The following is a 21,901-nucleotide window of genomic DNA, read 5'->3' as shown; positions in this document are numbered from 1 at the left end:
TCTTGCTGCTACTAGCAGTGCTCCTTTATGGAATGGTTCTCTATCCTACTAGAAAAATAAGCAGCTCCTTCTCAAAACTAAAAAAAAAATGGAGTTTTTGCCTGCAAAGCTGGTCAACTGGGAGTTATGACAATATAAATAATTTTTCCAACGTCACATAAGGAGATACGCAGTCCAATGGATACCAAAGGGTACTTGCACATGGCTCCAACCCAGTGCCCTGCTACAGCTGCCAGGCTGTCCCCTTCAAACACCCTCTTTGATGATCTGTCTATGCCTTTGTTGTTCTAGACTTCAGCATAAGAATAGTAGCAAAACCTTGTACTTTGCCAGATTCAAATAAGATCTCAGCTTTTGTAAATTTCAGTAGAAAGAGTTACTGCAAGATAAGAGTGACACAGTCAGGATCCCACTGTCAAGAAAAACAAAACAGCTGACTTGTTTGTCCCAGAAATATACTATATTCCAAGGACATCATTGACGTTTGTGTTTGGGGTTGAATTCTACAGTGATGGTGTTTCACCTGGCAATTTATTGATTTGGTCAGTCTTCTGTGTATTTGTCCTCCACTAGCACTTACTTACCTGAGGTAATATCAATGCTATGCCGGTCTTCTTCAAGCCGTCTGATTTTCTCTTCTAGTTCACTCTGAACAGTGTCATACAACAAGAGCTTTTCACTCTGAAAGGCAAAGTTAACAATGTAGTCAAACATTAGCTAGTTGAAAGCATGCAATACATCGTCTACTGGATTTGACACTCAAGATCAGTGCAAGCAGATTTCCTAAACAAAGGCCTGATGTACAAGATCCATTATTTCATAACAGTATAGAGTGCCAATGGCAATGTAAAAAAGCTAGGATTGATGCTATGAAGAAAGGTCAGCACTTCCGTTACACGAAGCAGATGCAACACAGGCAAATGGAGGGCATTTCTTTTTGCAGAAGATTCAAGTGGGTGTCTACATTACAAGAGAGAGGGGCTAAAAGGTAAGGAGAGGGGTCTTTCTAAGAGTTGTTTTCAATCTGCAAAGCTCAAGTTGTACTCTGATATATGGGAAAAAGATACTTTTTGCCAATGCCAAGAGCTTGAGAACAGCAGAAACTTACACAAGGACAAAAAAGATAGACATCTGTATAATAATAATAAAAATTTGTTTTTATCCCGTCCTATCTCCCCAAGGGGATTCAGGGTGGTTTACAACATTTAAAAATTGGCAAACATTCAATGCCAATAAAATATTATTCAGCTCTCCTTTTAAAGTAGCTTGTTATTATTGTTGTTGTTCTTGTTAGAATCATAGAGTTGGAGAGCTCGTGGGCCATTCAGTCCAACCAAATGCCAAGAAGGAAAATCGCATTCAAATCACCCCTGTCAGATGGCCATCCAGCCTCTATTTAAAGGCCTCCAAAGAAGTAGCCCCCACCACACTCCAGGGCAGAGAGTTCCACTGCTGAACAGCTCTCACAGTCAGGAAGTTCTTCCTAGTGTTCAGGTGGAATCTCCTTTCCTGTAGTTTGAAGCCATTGTTTCACGTCCTAGTCTCCAGGGCAGCAGAAAACAAGCCTGATCCCTCCTCCTATTATATTTATTTCTATCCTACTATTCTCTCAGGACTGAGACGTAAACAACTATACAATTTAAAAACCCACAAAATATAAATACAAACATAGAATGAAACATCCCAATTATTTAAACAATTCGGTTAAAATTAATTAATAAAAAACTATTAAAATAATTCCTAACACCATGCAGAACCCCATGGCCTGCTCTTAAAAACTTCATGCTTTAAAAGCTCACAAATTTGTGGCAAGTGACAACTACAAAAACTACAGTTTACCAAATCCTCATGATGAGCAAATAAGAGAAGCAATGTAGCCAGAATACCAAGCCATATTAAATGTTTTAAATTGCTTTTATTGCACACCACTTTGAGATTTTTATGTTAATTTTTCGATCCCAATTCAAGGTGCAGGTTATTACCTACAAAGCCCTGAACAATTTGGGACCTGCCTATCTTTGTGACTGCATTTCCTTTTACAATCCTGCACGATCTCTTCGATCCTCAGGGGAGGCCCTCCTCTCACTCCCGCCTCCATCAGAAGTGCAACTTGTCGGGACGGGGGAGAGAGCCTTCTCCGTTGCAGCTCCTTGGCTTTGAAACTTGCTACCTAGTGAGATTAAGCTAGCTCCCATCCTGGCAGCCTTTAAGAAAGATCTAAAAACCTGGCTCTTCCGGCATCCCTTTGACAAGTAAATACATATCCCCACATCATGTCCATCCCAACTATAGTCCTCATGACTCACTTTCCCTTGACTTTAATGAAGGCTCAATCCCATTGTTCATCCCTTCTGAGCTCCCCCACAGACACCTTCTTCTCCATTCACTTGTCTCACCCAGGGTTTTATCAATCTTATTCTGTGCATTTGGCCCGCCCACCATGCTTTTATTTTATTTCTTCATCACGTTATTTTGCATCTGTTTATTGCATTTTCTGTTATTTTATGGGTTTTTTTATGTTATTGTTTGCTGTTTGTATTTTATTTTATTTTGTTGTACTGTAATTCTGGGCTTGTCCTCATGTTAGCCGCTCCAAGTCCCCTTTGGGGAGATGGTGGTGGGGTATAAATAAAGATAATAAAGATGATGATGATGATTATTATTATTTGAAACACAACAAGATGAGTCCACAGCAGACTCTGCTGGCTGTTGAATTGGATCACACATCCGACACTTCCCAAGTGTCTAGGACTGTGTGATGTATCGGTGAATAATGCATGCAGATCCCAGTAAGGTGGCCTTCTGCAGCTGGCAGATGGTAATTTTGTCAGCGCTGATTGTGTTTAAGTGCAGGCCAAGGTCTTTAGGCACTGCATCCAGCGTGCCAATCACCATTGGGACCACTTTTACTGGCTTGTGCCAGAATCTTTGCAGTTCGATCTTTAAATTCTCATATCGTGTCAGCTTTTCCAGTTCTTTCTCTGTAATCCTGCTGTCACCTGGGATTGCAACATCAACGATCCATACTTTTTTAACACAATCATGAGGTCAGGAGTATTGTGCTCCAAAACTCTGTCTGTCTGAATCCTGAAGTCCCAGAGGAGTTTGGCGTGTTCATTCTCTGTAACTTTTTCCGGCTTGTGATTCTACCAGTTCTTTGTCGCAGGCAGATGGTATTTGTGGCACAAATTCCAGTGAATCATCTGAGCAATGGTGTTATGCCTCTGCTTGTAGTCTGTCTGTGTGATCTTCCTGCAGCAGCTGAGGATGTGATCTATTGTTTCATCTGCTTCCTTTCAGGGTCTACATTTGGGATCTGTTGTCGACTTTTCAATTCTGGCTTTGATGGCATTGGTTCGAATGGTTTGTTCTTGGGCTGCCAGAATCAGGCCCTCCGTCTCCTTTTTCAGAATTCCATTTGTGAGCCACAGCCATGTTTTTTCTTTGTCAATTTGGCTCTCAATTTTCCCCAGGAACTGTCCATGGAGAGCCTTCTTTTGCCAGTTTTCCCTTTTGCTCTGGATTGTGTTTTAATGGTATCTTCTCTTTGACTTTTGCACTTTACTACTATTGACTTCCCTCAATGTTGGTTCTTGACTGCCTTTCACATAATCTGCCAGTGCATGTTTCTCTTCTTCTACCATTTGTTTCACTTGCAGAAGCCCTCTGCCTCCTGATTTTCTGGGCAGGTAAAGTCTGTCGACATCTTTACATGGGTGTAATGAATAGTCAATTGTCATTATTATTATTATTATTATTATTATTATTATTATTATTATGTATTCAGCAGGATGAAAAAATCCGACTTATTTGGGGACCCTAACTTCTTTAAGGGATAAAGGATGTTGGTCCCTCACCTGAATCTAGGCAGGGAAGGAGATGGAAATGTAAGAACTAAGTTTGATTTCATACATTTCTTCAGACATTAGCTCCATCAGTTACAGATAAATGAAAACCATATCCAGATAAAAACAGTACCTCACAGTGTTGTCGGGAAGCTTGAATTTCACATTCATATTTGTTTTTCACAGACTCTAAGCAGAGCTCTCTGTAGATACCTATAACAAATGTTTTAAACGCTTAAGAGAGACATAAAGTGCCACAAACTTCTGTGTACCTGCCTATATTTCCTCCATTACCTACAACATATTAAAATCTGAGCAGTTTCAAAAGGCAAATAATGTCTGAAGTAAAAAAAGAAATCTGCCTCCTATCTTAATGCAGCTAATGCCTGAACAAATTAAAGTCTAAATCTACTGAAATATCTCCACATGTTTTAATAATATTCCACATTTATTCAAGCACTGCTTAGAAATCTACAGAGCAGATATGGGCAACTGGAATGCTCCAAATGTTCGTAGACTATAGTGCCCATCAGCTTTAGCCAGCATAACCAGTAGTGAAGGATTATGGAAACTGTGGTCCAACCATACCTGGTAGGATTATCATGGTTGTCTGTCCCTGTTATAGACCTTAATTAATATTATCCATAAAGAATTGTTTCTGTCACTACTTATGCAGCAAGGTCAATGTTATTTGCATATATTTACAGAGCTAGCAAAAAGCTAGAGGTAGTGCTAACAAGAAACTGTCTTCAAGATTGGGTTGCTGTGGGTTTTCTGGGCTGTATGGCCATGTTCCAGAAGCATTATCTCCTGACGTTTCACCCACATCTATGGCAGACATTGTCAGAGGTTCTGAGGATGCCTGACATAGATGTAGCTAAAACATCAGGAGAGAATGCTTCTGGAACAGGGCCATACAACCCAGAAAACTCACAGCAACCCAGTGATTCTGGCCATGAAAACTTCGACAACACATTGCCTTCAAGATTCTATTTCAGAAATGTTCTTTTGTATTTATATTCGGGACAACAACAAAAATTAATAATGTATGAGCTGCAGAGGTTTGTGAAGGGGAATCTCTATGTCCAATTGATCCCCAATTCCAGTTTTTCAAACACATACCCCTGTTACAACCAAAGCTCTGGCAACCTGCAATGCAGCATGAGAAGATACTATCCAGGAAATCGGTAAAAATCCTAGGTGTACACGTGCAAGATAGTGCAGATTACCTTTATGGTTACCCCAGCTACAGGTATTTAGTAACTTTTACAGTTTCTCTTTTGATAGTTCTTCCTCCCACCAGCTCCGACATTTGCTTTTAAAAATTTAGATAAGTAAGCACAACAGGGAGAGCCCTCAGTGGCACAATGGGTTGAAGAACTGAGCTACTGAACTTGCAGACCAAAAAGTCAGTGGTTCAATTTTGGGGAGTGGGGTGAGCTGCTGCTGTTAGCCCCGGCTTCTACCAACCTAGCAGTTCGAAAACATGCAAATCTGAGTAGGTCAATAGGTACCGCACAACAGGGGGAGCCCCCAGTGGCACAGCGGGTTAAAGAACTGAACTGCTGAACTTGCTGACTGAAAGGTCAGTGGTTCGAATCCGGGGAGCGAGGTGAGCTTCTGTTGTTAGCTCCTGCTTCTGCCAACTTAACAGTTCAAAAACATGCAAATGTGAATAGATATATAGGTACTGCACGGCGCCCCATGCAGTCATGCCGGCCACATGACCTTGGAAGTGTCTACGCACAATGGTGGCTCTTTCTTAGAGCCGTAGCAAACTACTGGAAGCGAGAGCGAGCTTGTGCTCGAGCTCACTCCGAAGCCCCGCCTTTTTTTCCCCGAGGCTGCTCTCTCTCTTGCTAGTGTGCCTGTTTTCCCTTGCTAGGGAAGCGATGCAAGTGTACTCTCGCAGTTGGCAGAATTCAACTGTGAGCGTACGCTTGCATCCCTGCCCTCTGCAATGGAAAACAGGCACGCTAGCAAGAGAGAGAGCAGCCTCGGGGGAAGAAAAGGCGGGGCTTCGGAGCAAGCCCGAGCGCAAGCTTCCTGTAGTTTGCTGCGGCACGAGCATATGCTTGCAACGCTGCCCTAGCAAAGGGAAATAGGCAGAGAAAGAGGCGGAGCATCGCTCGTGCTGGCTTAGTTTGCTCTCGAAAAATCCTAGTTTGCTACGGCTCTTAGAAATAAAGATGAACACCCTCCCCAGAGTCAGACATGACTAGACTTAATGTCAATGGGAAACCTTTACCTTAAGCACAACAGGGCCTAAATAATCTAAAGGCAACAGATTCCACCTGATCTTAAAAGCTAAGCAGGGTCAGCCCTGTGTAGTGCTCGGTTGCGGGATCACCAACAAATACATGGTGCTCTTGGTTATATTTAAAAGGGAACTAGCAAAACCATCTCTCGCTACTCCTTGTTTAAGAAAACCTTATGAAATTCATGGGGTTGCCATAATCAACAGGGATGTTGAAGGCACACACATGTATCTAAGCACAATAAATATATGATATATGAGCTGAGGAAACTACAAATCAAAAACAGTATTATCTTTCTAGGTGAAAATGTTAATTTTAAAAAGTTATCTTCAGTAAAAACAATAGAGACAGTCTGCTTCATATGTCTATGGCTGATGACAAAGTAGCCTTCAAGAAATATTAGATACATATTTATTCTATGTGACTCCACTAAGCCCTTACGAAATCACTACTTGATGCCAGTCTACCACACTCACCTTGAACACATCCAATACTATCTGATGCTGACATAACAGGCAGGATTCTGCCTTAAAAGATCAGGGGAATCGATTTAAAACCAATTAACAAGGAGAGATAGGTGGAAAGTAAAGAATGGGAGCCTGATATTCACTCTTAGTTTAAGAAATCTAAATTGAATATACAAAGTGAAGTCCATTTCACTTGCTTCTTTGAGCAGTGATGTCATAAGAGCAACTGGAAAGCTGTGCACACATGGATCCCCAGTTCTCTAGGTCACAGAACAAGCCAGGATCCTGGGAGGGAGAGAGACCTCAATCCCTATCCAAGTGTAAAGCCAAAAGGCTTACTAGAAGTTATGAAAACAGGCGTTTGAGAATTAAAAATGAACAGATTTAAATGTTTTTGTCAATCTTTCACTTCTGCCCATGCCCTGCAGGATGCACCTAATTGAGTAAACAACAGCCTCTTCATGCACTTACCTGCCACTTTTGTTCGTATTTGCATGTTTTCTTGCAGAGCTGCCAGTGGTTCCAAGTACTCTGGTGCCTTTCCCGCAATGACCTCCTGCAGTTTTGCATCCACTTGGCTTAATCTCTCTTTGTAAAGTCTTAACATAATGAAGATGAAGATGGAGTGCATTATATTAAAGACATACAGAGAACAGTGCATATTAATATTTCTAAGAACTCCTTTCCTCAGATGCCACTAGCCATAACCCAGCAAATCATTAAGACATAAATTGAAAATGATTAAAGCATTGTGGAAGGCTTTCATGGCTGGAATCACTGGGTTGCTGTGAGTTTTTCAAGCTGTATGGCCATGTTCCAGCACCATTCTGTCCTGATGTTTCACCTGCATCTGTGGTGGACATCTTCAGAGATCCTCTGAAGCCAGCCACAGACACAGGCGAAACATTAGGAGAGAATGCTGTTGGAACATGGCCATACAGCCCAGAAAATTCACAGCAACCCACTATTAAACCATTAATCAACAGGGTAAAAATTAACCACTGCTAAAATCAGGCTGTACTATAGAACACATTGTGCCCAACTTATCATTTACATTTTATTTTGGTTAAATTCTGATTTAACACTAGGGTGGATGGAAAGATTATTTCTCTCTACAGAAAGTATCAGATCCAGCAGAGTAATTCTCCTAATAGTATTTATTTATTTTATTTATTTATTTACGACATTTCTATGCCGCCCTTCTCACCCCAAAGGGGACTCAGAGTGGCTTACAAGATACACACACACAATATATTATACTATTAGCATAGTACAATATCAGTATTAAATATTATTATATTGCACTATATCATTGTATTGTAATATTAGTAATATTACATATAATATAAATATATAATTATAATTTTGTATTATTATTAATAGCATTATCTTGTATTGCATTATAATATTATATGTATATACAATATATTATATTATTAGTAAAGACATTTTTGTCTCATTCCTGCCATTTTACCTCCTGAGGAATACTCCCACCCACCATTCTTGCCTCCTCGTTTCCTTCAGGGAGAACCCACACTGCAATTTTATTTATTTATTTATTTATTATTATTATTATTATATTTTTAAAAACAACATCAAAGCCCCTGTTTAACTTGAGGACCTCTTGCTGGGCCTGCTCCATTAATAGAAACAGAATAATTTACAGTAGGCACAGGAATTATGTAGGAAATGTGGAGGTGTTTGTTATGTCTAGCTTTTTAAAATAAAGAACTATTTTTGTGTTGTTGTGAGTTTTTTGGGCTGTCTGGCCATGTTCCAGAAGCAGTCTCTCCTGATGTTTCACCCACATCTATGGCAGGCATCCTCAGAGGTTGTGAGTTCTATCGGAAACTAGGCAAGTGAGGTTTCTGCATCTGTGGAATGTTCAGGGTGGGAGAAAGAACTCTTGGCTACTTGAGGCAAGTGTGAATGTTGCAATTAGCCACCTTGATTAGCACTTAATGGCCTTGTAGCTTCAAAGCCTGGGTGATTGCTGCCTGGGGACATCCTTTGTGAATCTGTTTCAAAACTCTATCTAGGAAATGTATGAGGCACTTTCCCCACATTTTTGGCCTCTCACTTTGCTATTTTAAGAACATTTCCTCATGAAAAAAGGCCTCTCGTGGATCTAAAATGGTCAAAAGACCAAAAGGATGATAAGATCTCTCTCCCCACACACATATATTGCCCCATACTGGTCACAATTGCCCATCCTTCCTTCAAATAATATACAACCAGGATTACAAGCAGAGTACAATTCAAATTAAATTCACACACATAGTCTTACTTACTGGTCTTTAAGATCTGTAAACTGTTTTTCAAGATTGGACATTTCATCTAAACACTCCATTCTTCTTCTTTCACAGTCCTCATCATCCATTTCTGTAAAGAGAATCAGCCACTTTAAGAACACATCACACAAACTGGTTGCCTCTCCTTAAATCTATTTTGTACAATTTACGGTCGCGTTGATCAAATTAACACGGCTAAGAGGAGGTAATATCTGACAGCCCCTCTTTAACTGCTAAAAAACATATCTAGCATATAATACCAAAATCAAAGCGCTCCTTCTTTTCCACGACTGATCTTGGAAAAGAGCCCAGCTGCTCGATCTTACACTTCAGTCAGTTTTGCGCTTCATCTCATAACAAAATACTTTAATATTTTAAAGTGCAGTCCAAGGAGAAAAATAATTTGAACGAATCAATTAGCGGAAATTAAAATTGGTAACCTATCTCCAGTTTCTTATATCAGAGTCGCAACTGGACAGCGGATGTGGTTTTTGCCAATCTGTTAGAGTGGGCTCTAGTGTTTCCACAGTGGTGAGGATCCTGCTGAGAAATAAAATCTTTGTTCACCAACAAAAACAATATGCTTTATTGACTCTGCAAATAGCACCCTTGTTAATATTACCAATGGATACAACACTGGCCACAATGAATAAATGTATATTGGGGCAATTTTAAATCTCTCTTTTAATATTCATGTGTTTTCTCAACAGGGACACACACTGAATGATTGTTATAAATAATGGAAGTATAACAAGTTGCTACTAAACAATTTATTTTACAAAATCTAGACCCATGGCCCATAACACTGTGTAATGCAGACAACATGGGCTGTGTAAAAAGGCCTGCCTAGAAACAAAACTAATTAGACTTACTTTAAAAAGAGGAGATAATGTCTGTGTCGTTTCTATATGTGTGTACAGATACTAATCAGAGTCAACTATTCAACAGTTGGAAGGTGCAATTCTTTGGTTGCAGGAGTTGAAACAAAAGCTGCCTCCTGATTATTAAAATATCAGGGTGCATCATATCAGGAATGGACAAAACAGTGTTAGGAATTGTGGGGATTGAAGTCCAAAACACCCGGAGGGCCAAAGTTTGCCCGTGCCCGATTTACACAGTAGTATTAGTGCAGTTTGATATCACTTTAACTGCAATGGTTCAGTGCTATGGAATCATGGGATTGGTAGTTTGGTGAGGTACCACCACTCTCTCACAGAGAAAGCCAGAGACTTTGAAAACTACAACATCCATGATTTTATAACATCGAGCCATGGTAGTTTAAACCACATTCATTCTACAGTGTAGACGCACCCATAAACACTAGTGTGAGTTGTTTTGGAGGCTTCCAGAAATATTCAGACATGAAATAATATTAGGATAATTGGCAAAATCCACCTTAACATTACAAAGTGGTAAAATTCAATGTATTGTTAAGGCTTTCATGGCCGGAATCACTGAGTTGCTGTAGGTTTTTTTGGGCTATATGGCCATGTTCTAGAGGCATTCTCTCTTGACATTTCTCCTGCATCTATGGCAAGCATCCTCAGAGGTTGTGAGGTCTGGTAAAATTCACCTTTACTATTGGTCTCTTTCTCCAGTGTGCCACTTCTCAATACCACATTGCCAGTATGACCAGTGGTGAGAAAATCTGGGAAATGAAATCCCAACATCTGGTGGACCAAGTCAGAAACTGACATCAACCATATATTAGAAATAATATGTGCACAAGTTCAAGAATCCATTCATGATTTCCTACATTAAGCTTTTCCCACATAGTACCTTTGCTTTGTTTTAAAATCAGGCTTCCAGAAGTCCCATTAAATTAGTTCAAAACAGAAAGAACAAGGACAAAACTAATAAATTGGAAGTTATTCCACAGAAAGAGGGAAGTACAGGCACCACTTCAGGAGATCCATAACTCCTGCAGTGCACATTGACATAGCACAACTGCATACATTGCATTTGACAAATAGAATACTTGCCAATGAATATTTGCGACTCAACACGCTAACCTTGCAAACTGTTTTGTCAAAGGCTCTCAACGTTTGAAATGTGCAAACTGGTCTAAAAGGGTTGAGGACTCTCAGAAGAGTTCTTAGGAGTCTTAAAAGGTTTGGTATCCAGGCTTATAAGGAACAAATCTAGATATTTTTTAAAAATATGCTGACTTATAACTAGGTCAGAGCTTAGAGATCTGAGGATTAGTGGTGATGCTCTAATGTTAGCATTACATAAAACGTTAGAGAACATTAATAAATGTAGTGAAAACAATATCAATTCATCATTGTATTAATCACTAATATGTTAGTACATTACACAGCTGTCATTTAACAATTGAACATGCCAACTTTTTAAATCTTTTTTTTTTAAAAAAATTAATGGCTACTGTGTAAGAAAATAATTTATGGGGAGTTCCCAAGTTATGAACAGAATAGGTTATGTAGGCTTGTTCTTAAGTTGAATTTGTATAGAAGTCTGAACATGTAACATTTTTAAATGTAACTCCAGCTATATATATATATATATATATATATACACACACACACACACACACACACACACACGTACACACGCACAATGTGTGTGTGTATACAGTATATATATTAAAGGTAAAGGTTTCCCCTTGACATTAAGTCTAGTCGAGTCTGACTCTGGAGGTGGTGTTCATCTCCATTTCTAAGCCGAAGAATCGGCATTGTCCACAGACGCCTCCAAGGTCATGTGGCTGGCATGACTACATGGAGCGCCATTATCTTACCACCAGAGTGGTACCTATTGGCCTACTCACATTTGCAAGTTTTCAAACTGCTAGGTTGGCAGTAGATGGGGCTAACAGCAGGAGCTCACTCCTCTCTCCGAATTTGAACTGCCAACCTTTCAATCAGCAAGTTCAGCATCTTAGCGGTTTAACCCGTTGCACCACTGGGGGTTCCATAGATAGATAGAGAGCGAGAAAGAGAGAGAGAGATTGCAGTTTTGGATAGCATAGGGAAGAGTTAACACTGCTGTGGAGTTTGTTTTGCTGTTTGTAATCCTGTTCAGAAGATTTTACCTCACTTTCTGTCCCTGTGAAAATTGTATTTTGAAAAATCAGCTTATTGTGGAAACATGGACTGGTCAACAAGCTAACTCTTCCAGGAGTGAATGTCTCTTCCTAGGGGTAGATTTCTCTCACTTCCTAGTGTCTCATCCCTGTTCTTAAGTATGAGTTGTTTGTAAGTCAGATGTTTGTAACTTGGGGACTGTCTGTACCAAACTTTAAAATAACTATTAGAATTTAAATCTGACAGAGGGAAAAACCAATTAATTTCTCATCAAAATCATACCACATAATATTCATTCTTTAATTAATGTGCGTCATGCTCTGAGATTATCTTAAACCAGCAATTCCTCTCTGGTTACAAATAATCTGCAATTGCATGATAAAATACAAAGCAGAGAATGGCTTGTAGTCTGTTTCCATTGGACACTTTTATACATGTGAACATACTACCTGAAAGCATAATGTTTTGATACAAAGGCAGGTATCAAAAGCAAGTCAAGAACAAAGAAGAGTTGCCTTATTATTTCCTCTTCCCTACAATCCAGCTTTACTCTTGCTTTATTATCATACTAGCTAAACCTGACCACACTTTGCTGTGGCTCAGTCTGATATGAAATGAATGAGAGAGTTAATAAAAGTACTGCTGCGAACATAGATTCACCGAGAAAACACATCATTCAATTCAATAACCTGCCTTGTATTGCTGTGTCTATGTGGAATGAAAGGAAAGAATAAGAGGTTTTTAACAGAAATCATTTTTAATTGTAAAGCTAGTGGATTGATTAGATATGCTATTAAGTAGTTACATCTGCTCATCCATAGAAAACCATATTTAATAATCTAGAGCTGATGTGGTAGTAGTAATCTTTCATAGGTAGACAGCCTCTCCCCCCCCCCCCCGTCATCCCCATTGCCTCGGCACTATAAGAAGGTTTCGTGAGACCACTTGCTCTCGTTGCCATTGTCCGTAGATGCCTCTGAGGTCATGTGGCTGGCATGACTGCATGGAGTGCCATTATCTTTCTGCCGAAGTGGTACTTATTGATCTACTCACATTGGCCTGTTTTTGAACTGCTAGGTTGGCAGAATCTGGGGCTAACATGGATTCAAACTGCTGGCCTTCTGGTCAGCAAGTTGTGCAGCTTAGCGGTTTAACCCACCGCGCCACAGCAGCACCTCAGCATTATATACATACCCCTATATGAGAGATTCTCTCTATAAAGACAATTTGCATAGAAAAAAGAATGCCATCAATCATGTGGCTTTGTCACAACTGCCCCACAGTACCTGTGCATCCACATTCTCCTATCTACTGCAACATTACAAAATCAGAAAAAAGATAAGCCTTTTTTCCAGTTTTAGAGCAGGGAGCTGCTTGTTAAAACACCTAACAGCTGTTTCAAAGTTGGATGGTGAATATCATCCTCATAATAGGGCCAGTATGCAGAACAGGAACCATCCTAGCAATTGGTGGCTAAGTTTTTATGACTAGACATCTTTCTTGTACAAATTTCTCTTGAACTACCCTGATCATTCATAGGTGGCTGTCTCCTGGCACTGGAAAACCAGTAACTTACCAGTAGGACAGAGATAGCAGAGTTTATCTGTGAACATAAGGTATACCTCAAAGACGCTCTGAGTCCCCTTTGACGTGAGATAGAGCAGGGCAGAAATATAGTAAATAGTAAATAAATATCTCCTCTGGACTAGAAAGACTGGAGGGCAGGCTTTGTTGAGCTCCCATGTACACAGTGTCAGAACATCAATCACATTATAATAGGGTAAATAATTGCTATGAAGTTCTAGATGAGGCATGAGGAATGTGTGGTCCTCTAGATGTTGTGGACTCCAGTTCCCATCTTGCTTTAGAACAGTGGTTCTCAACCTTCTTAATGCCGCGATCCCTTAATACAGTTCCTCATGTTGTGGTGACTCCCAACCATATCATTATTTTCATTGCTACTTCATAACTGTAATTTTGCTACTGTTATTAATCGTAATGTAAATATCTGATATGCAGGATGAATTTTCAGTCACTGGACCAAATTTGTCGCAAATATCCAACACACCCAAATTTGAATACTGGTAGGGTTGGGGGGATTAATTTTGTCATTTGGGAGTTGTAGTTGCTGGGATTTAGAGTTCACCTACAATGACAATGTTGACAATGGCTTGGAAATGGATTATGGATAAGGTAAATGGAGTACTCAATCATAGAATTCAGCTAGATAATGGCCACCAGGCTGGTAATAATTCAGTCGACTGTAAGTATATTGTTTAATGTTTTAAACTATTATAATTATTTGTGTTTTGTATTCTATTATGCGGCATCGAATTGTTGCCAATTGGAAGCTGCCCTGAATCCCCCACCCCAAGGGTTGAGAAGGGTGGGGTAAAAGTGTTCGAGATAAATAAAGAGTATTCTGAACTCCACCAATGATGGAATTGAACCAAACTTGGCATACAGAACTCCCATGACCAACAGAAAATACTGGGAGGGCTTGGTGGACACTGACCTTAAGTTTTGGAGTTGTAGTTCACCTACATCCAAAGAGCACTGTGGACTCAAACAATGATGGATCAGGACAAAACTTGGCACAAATATGCCCAAATGTGAACACTGGTGGAGTTTGGGGAAAGTAGACCTTGACATTTGGGAGTTGCAGTTGCTGGGATTTATAGTTCACCTACAATCACAGCAGGAGGGCTTTTGGTGGGAGGAATCGCAAAAGGAAGAGACGGACAGGCGGAGAGATCTTCAGCCTTTTCTGCCAAAGGGGTACCTAAGACCATCAGAAATATGAAACCCCCCTTGAGACCTCCCCCAGGAGTCCCAACCCCCAGGTTGAGAAACACTGCTTTAGAATAAATGATGGGGAGTTCTAGTCCAGTATTTCTCAACCTGGAGGTTGTGAGAGTGGTGTCAGAGGCAGAGCCATAGCCGGGGGGGGGGGGGGGGGGGTAAAAGTTCAACTCTGCCCTGAAATGTGTCAGGTTAAGAAAGAAACCTGGTTTACTCATAAATTGGTTAAACAGTTAACATTCCTGAGTAAACCAGGTTTGGAGGGGTTAGAACCCTTAACCCCCCTCCCCTTTTGGCTACAGCCCTGGTCAGAGGGATCACTAAACACCATCAGAAAACACATATTTCTAATGGCTTAGGAACCCCTTTGGCAGAGAAAGCTGAAGATCTCTCCACCTGTCTCTTCCGTTTTGGAAACAGATGGCGAATCCTCCCACCAAAAGCCCTCCTCCTGCTCCGATAGTAGGTGAACCATAAATACCAGCAACTACACCTCCCAAATGTTGGTTGGCCTCTCAACCAAGGGAAGGGCTGTTGCTGAGACTCCAATCAGAGGAAGAGAGAGCAGGCATGCTGGGCGCATGGCAGCATGGTGTGCATGCACAGACAAGGGAGAGCGTGAAGGCTGGAGGGAGGCTCACACCAGTGAGTCCCTTCAAGGCAGGGGGGAAAGTACCCACGTGATGTGGCACTGAGAGTGGCCCAGCAGCATCAGGCGGAGGAGCAGAAGCAGCTTTGGTAATTTGTAACGTTATTTATTAGAAGTCTTTCGTTTTGTTTTTTATTAATGCTACCATTAAAAAATGCATGAGGTTGCCAGTGAAATACAACTCCCAAAATCATTGGTCAATCCTCCCCCAAATCCCACCAGCATTCAGTTGGCCATGTTGGGTCTGTGTGCCAAGTTTGGTCTTGATCCGTTGGGTTATTATTATTATTATTATTATTATTATTATTATTATAACTTTATTTGTACCCTGCTAGCATCTCCCAAGGGAATCGATGCGGCTTACACAGGCCGAAGCCCCAAAACACAAGACAAACAATACAATACCTAAAGCAAATTAAAAACAGTTAAACAGGAAAAATAATAACAGTAACAATACAACAAGACACTATTAAAACTGGGCCAGCCAGAGTAGGGGTACAGGATTAAAAGTGCTGATGTGGCGGGAGGAATGTAGGATTATAATATAAGTGCAGTGTGCAGTGTACAGTGATCTTGGTTCTACTAAAGTGCTTCTAGGATTTGGTGCTGGAGGTTCCTACACTGAGAAAGCACATCGGAACAGCCAAGTTTTCAGATTCTTTCTGAAGACTGCCAATGTAGGGGCTTGTCTGAGATCTTTCGGGAGGGCGTTCCAGAGTCGGGGGGCCACCACAGAAAAGGCCCTGTCTCGCGTCCCCACCAAGCGCGCTTGCGACGCGGGCGGGATCACGAGCAGGGCCTCTCCAGATGACCGGAGTGAGCGTGTGGGTTCGTAGACAGTGATACGGTCATGTAGGTAGGGTGGTCCCAAACCGTTCAGGGATTTGTAGGTAAGCACCTGCACCTTAAATTGGGCTCGGAAAATAAACGGCAGCCTGTGGAGCTCCTTGAACAGGAGGGTTGACCTCTCTCTGTAATGAGCCCCGGTTAACATCCTGGCTGCTGCCCGTTGGACCAATTGGAACTTCCGAGCCGTTTTCAATGGCAGCCCCACGTAGAGCGCATTGCAGTAGTCCAATCTAGAGGTGACCAAGGCATGGACCACCACGGCCAGATCAGCCATCGCGAGGTACGGATGCAGCTGGCACACAAGTCTCAGTTGTGCAAAAGCCCTCCCGGACACCGCCGACGCCTAAGCCTCAAGAGTGAGCGATGAATCCAAGAGGACTCCCAAGCTACGGACCTGTGGCTTCAGGGGGAGTGTAACCCCGTCCAACACAGGTAGCCACCCTATACCCCGATCTGGTTTACGATCGACCAGGAGGACCTCTGTCTTGTCAGGATTGATCTTCAGCTTGTTCGTCCTCATCCAGATAGACACAGCGGCCAGGCACTCGTCCAGCACCTGAGAGGCCTCCTTGGAATTAGGTGGAAAAGAGTAGTAGAGTTGTACGTCATCTGCGTAGAGATGGCACCCAACTCCAAAACTCCGGATGACCTCTCCCAGCGGTTTCATGTAGATGTTAAAGAGCATGGGAGACAGAATAGAGCCTTGCGGGACCCCACGGGTCAAAGGCCAGGGGTCCGAGTAGGCGTCTCCCAGCTTCACCATCTGGGTTCGTCCCTCCAGGAAGGACCGGAGCCACGACAGGACAGTGCCCCCGAGACCCATCTCAGAGAGGCGACCCAGAAGGATACCATGATCGATGGTATCAAAAGCCGCTGAGATGTCCAAGAGAACCAACAGAGTCACACTCCCGCTGTCCAGCTCTCTACGGAGGTCATCCACCAAGGCGACCAAGGCTGTCTCGGTGCCGTGACCAGGCCTGAAACCAGACTGTGACTGATCTAGGTAACTGATGTCATCCAAGAAGCCCTGGAGCTGGGAGGCGACCACCCGCTCCAGCACCTTACCCAAAAAAGGGAGGTTGGAGACTGGCCTGTAATTGTTCAGCACCGTGGAGTCAAGGGAAGTCTTTTTAAGGAGTGGGCGAACCACAGCTTGTTTCAAGTTAGATGGAAAAATCCCTTGCTCCAACGATGCGTTAATGATCAACACAAACCAAACAACCAACCCCTCCTTGGCAGATTTAATAAGCCAGGATGGGCAAGGTTCTAGAGTCAAAGTGGTCACCCTCACGGCCCCAAGAACCTCTTCCACGGTCTCAAGAAGAACAAGCCTAAAAGAATCCCACAAAATTGGACAAGCAGATGCCTCAATCACCTCTTCTGGCACTGCGTTGAAATTGGAGTCGAGCTCAAGGCGTATCTGAGCAACTCTGCCTGAAAAATGGTGTGCGAAGTCGCAACACCGAGCTGCTGGGTCGTCAGAGATCTCCTCCACCGCAGGTGGGTGAAGGAGCTCCCCGACAACCCGAAACAGCTCCGATGATCTATTTGCTGCAGACGCTATACGGGTGGTCGTGAAAGATTCCCTGGCCACCCATATAGCCACGGAGTATGCCCTAAGAGAGGCTTTAGCCCGTGCTTGATCAGACACGTCCCGAGATCTCCTCCACTTGCTCTCTAGCCCCCTTCTCGTATGCTTCATCACAGCCAGCTCCTCGGTGAACCAGGGAGACGGCCTGTCACGACGCAACGAGATGGGGCGTTCGGGAGCGATCGTATCTATTGCCCTGGACATCTCCCTATTGTAGAGATCCACCAAGGCGTCGATAGAATCGCCAGGCTCCATGACAGGAAGAACCCCAATATTCCTCAGGAATCCATCCGGATCCATCAGTCTCCTAGGGCGGACCATTTTAATCTGTCCTCCACCCCTGCGAAGGTTAAGGGTCATAGAGAGTCAGTGCTCTTTGGATGTGGGTGAACTACAACTCCCATATGCCAAGGTCAATCATACCCAAACCCCGTCTGTATTCACAGTTGGTCACCTTGTGTCTATGTGCCCAGTTTGGTCCAGATCCATCATTGTGTGATCTCTGGCTGTAGGTGAACTACAACTCCCAAACCCACCAAACCCTTCCAGTGTTTTCTGTTGGTCATGGGAGTTCTGTGTGCCAAGTTTGGTTCAATTCCATCGTTGGTGAAGTTTGGAATGCTCTTTTATCGTAGGTTGACTATAAACACCAGCAACTACAACTCCTAAATGACAAAATCAATCCCCACCCCACCCCACCAGTATTCAAATTTGGCCATATCAGGTATTTGTGCCAAATTTGGTCCAGTGAATGAAAATACATCCTGCATATCAGATATTTACCTTACGATTCATAACAGTAGCAAAATTACAGTTACGAAGTAGCAACTAAAATAATTTTATGGTTGTGGGTCGCCACAACACGAGGAACTGTATTAAGGGGTTGCGGCACTGGGAAGGTTGAGAACCACTGCTCTAGTCCAAACTTTTCCAAGTGGGAAATTAAAAACCTCATCACACTAGAGAATGAATGCATTTTAAATCTGGTTGCTGCCTCCTGCAGAATTCTAGGGTTTGTAGTTTATGGAGGAGCCCTTACAGCCTCACTAAACTACAAACCACAGAATTCTGCCAAAATCGAATGTGAAGTGGATTCATTCTCTAGTGTGATGAAGTAGTAAACCTCTTTTCTCCAGTTTACAGAAAAAAGACCCTCCTTAGATGGGTGCTTGTTCAATGCCACACATCCCTCAGATCCTTTGGTCTAGATCCATCATCAACTGGATTCAGTGCTCTTTGGATGTGGGTGAAGTACAACTCCTATATGCCAAGGTCAATCACCACCCAAGCCCCACCTGTATACACAGTTGGTCAGAATTGTGTGTGGATGTGTTTGGGGGGAAATGGGAGGACAAGTGTGGGAAGAGAAAGGAAGAAACTCTTCCCTTTGAACATGAGTAACCCTTTTTAGTACAATGAGAACACACCCTAGGGTGCATCCTCCTACACTAGGGAATGAATGCAGTTCTGAGACCATGTTGATTCCCATGGCCCCATGCTACAGAACCATGGGAGGTGTAGTTTCACATGGTCTTCAGCCCAAGAGTGCTGATGTGTCATAGAATCACTGAGGTGGAAGAGACCTCGTGGGCCATCCAGTCCAACCCCCTGCCAAGAAGCAGGAAAATTGCATTCAAAGCACCCCCGACAGATGGCCATCCAGCCTCGGTTTAAAAGCTTCCAAAGAAGGAGCCTCCACCACACTCCGGGGCAGAGAGTTCCACTGCTGAACAGCTCTCACAGTCAGGAAGTTCTTCCTAATGTTCAGATGGAATCTCCTTTCTTATAGTTTTAAGCCATTGTTCTGCGTCCTAGAAAACAAGCTTGTTTCCTCCTCCCTGTGACTTCCCCTCACATATTTATACATGGCCATCATGTCATAGAATCACAGAATCAAAGAGTTGGAAGAGACCTCATGGGCCATCCAGTCCAACCCCCTGCCAAGAAGCAGGAATATTGCATTCAAATCACCCGACAGATGGCCATCCAGCCTCTGTTTAGAAGGAGCCTCCACCACACACCGGGGCAGAGAGTTCCACTGCTGAACGGCTCTCACAGTCAGGAAGTTCTTCCTCATGTTCAGATGGAATCTCCTCTCTTGTAGCTTGAAGCCATTGTTCCGCGTCCTAGTCTCCAAGGAAGCAGAAAACAAGCTTGCTCCCTCCTCCCTGTGGCTTCCTTTCACATATTTATACATGGCTATCATATCCCCTCTCAGCCTTCTCTTCTTCAGGCTAAACATGCCCAGCTCTTTAAGCCGTTCCTCATAGGGCTTGTTCTGCAGACACCTGACTTCCCCTCACATATTTTTATACATGGCCATCATGTCTCCTCTCAAACCTGTACTTGTGAAGGCTGATCATGCCCAGCTTTTAAGCCGCTCCTCATAGAGCTTGTTCTCCAGACCCTTGACTTCCCCTCACATATTTATAGATGGCCATCATGTCTCCTCTCAGACCTGCACTTTTGAAGGCCAAACATGCCCAGCTCTTTAAGTCGCTCCTCATAGGGCTTGTTCTCCAGACCCTTGACTTCCCCTCACATACTTATAGATGGCCATCATGTCTCATCTCAGACCTGCACTTTTGAAGGCCAAACATGCCCAGCTCTTTAAGTCGCTCCTCATAGGGCTTGTTCTCCAGACCCTTGACTTCCCTTCACATATTTATACATGGCCATCATGTCTCTTCTCAGCTTTCTCTTCTGCAGGCTAAACATGTCCAGCTCTTTAAGCCGCTCCTCATAGGGCTTGTTCTCCAGACTCTTGATTATTTTAGTCGCCCTCCCCTGGACACCTTCCAGCTTGTCAATCTCTCTCTTCAATTGTGGTGCCCAGAATTGGGCACAGTATTCCAGGTGTGATCTGACCATGGTATTGTCAGACTTCCCTTGATCTTGACACTATATTCCTCAATTAATGCAGGCCAAAATCCCATTGGCTGTTTTAGACGCCGCTGAACATTGCTGGCTCATGTTTCAACTTGTTCAAACTACAACTCCCAGGATTCCTCAGCAGTTAGAGTGGGGGTCAAGTTTAGTGTAGCTCAGGCATGAGCAAACTTCGGCCCTCCCTCCGGGTGTTTTGGACTACAACTCCCACAATTCCTAACAGCCGGTGGATGGCGGGGTTTGGGCGAGGGGCGGGGTTTGGGGCGCGGGGCTGGCTGCGGCGGGGCTGGCTGGGAGTTGTAGTCCAAAACACCCGGAGGGAGGGCCGAAGTTTGCTCATGCCTACTGCAAGGAATCCACCCGGGACAAGGGTTAGGAAGGCAGGCAGGCATGGGGCGTGGGTGGTCTAGGAAGAGGCGTGGCAGGGAGTGGAGTGGAGCAACAGAGCCTTCCTTGGGAGAGGAGGAAGAAGAGGAGGAAGCGGAGGCGGGTCCTCTGCTTGGTGGGAAGGGGCTTCACCTGAGCTGTCGCCCTCCTCGGAGACGGAGGAGCTCTCGGACTCCTCCTCCTCGGAGCTGGAGCCCTCGTTCTCGCCGTAGTCCACCTCCATCTCGTCGTGGTGGTTCTCTTTCTTCTCCCGCGAGTGGACCGGCATCGCGCCCGCGCCTCCCGCCGCAGCCAGCCCCGCGCCCCAAGCCCCGCCCCTCGCCCAAACCCCGCCATCCACCTTTTTCCCGCCGCCCCGCCTCTCCCCCCGCGCAACCTAACCCCGCGGATCCCGGCGCCGATTGGGCGCCCCGTCGGTGACGCTGCCAGGGGGCGGGGCCGTAGCCGGAGCGACGCGTGGCGTCGGCGTCGCCTGTTTTGGGGAAGGGCACCTCGGGAGATGTAGTCGCCCAAGGAGGAGGGCGGGGCTCAGAGAGGGTGGCTGGCAGTCAGTCAAGGCTTATTTGGAAAAGGGAGTGGTTTGGAACTGCCTTTTCTTATAGTTTGGGAACCACAACAGCCCCTTCAGGACTAGAATAATAAAGATCAGCCTCGTCAGGAGAGAATGGTTCTGGGACATGGCCATACAGCCCGAAAAACTTTCAGCAGCCTCTGCTGCTTTCGGGTGCCAGCTACACAGCGGGTGGGCAGGAAAAGAGATTTAAAGATGGGCTCAAAGCTAACCTTAAAAACTCTGGCATACTGAAAACTGGGAAGCCCTGGCCCTTGA

At 43.7% G+C, this 21,901-nt stretch overlaps 1 protein-coding gene across 2 annotated transcripts in view; it reads right to left on the bottom strand.

Moving 5' to 3' along the window:
* The window catches only part of BRMS1L (BRMS1 like transcriptional repressor), a 33,122-nt gene extending 11,741 nt beyond the window's left edge, over nt 1-21,381 (bottom strand). For both annotated transcript variants that reach the window (XM_060759088.2, XM_060759094.2), the window contains exons 1-5: nt 21,205-21,381; nt 8,862-8,952; nt 7,042-7,169; nt 3,979-4,058; nt 585-681 (exon numbers count right to left, since the gene is read on the bottom strand). In XM_060759088.2, coding sequence (XP_060615071.1) covers nt 585-681; nt 3,979-4,058; nt 7,042-7,169; nt 8,862-8,952; nt 21,205-21,340 — 532 coding nt within the window. In that variant the 5' untranslated portion in view covers nt 21,341-21,381. The remainder of the gene's footprint in view (nt 1-584; nt 682-3,978; nt 4,059-7,041; nt 7,170-8,861; nt 8,953-21,204) is intronic.
* Between the last annotated feature and the right edge of the window lie 520 nt (nt 21,382-21,901).

Source organism: Anolis sagrei, chromosome 1 (genome assembly GCF_037176765.1).
Source record: "Anolis sagrei isolate rAnoSag1 chromosome 1, rAnoSag1.mat, whole genome shotgun sequence".
Lineage (NCBI taxonomy): Eukaryota > Metazoa > Chordata > Lepidosauria > Squamata > Dactyloidae > Anolis > Anolis sagrei.
Note: the sequence above shows the minus strand (reverse complement) of the source record. Positions and strands in the feature narration are given on the sequence as shown.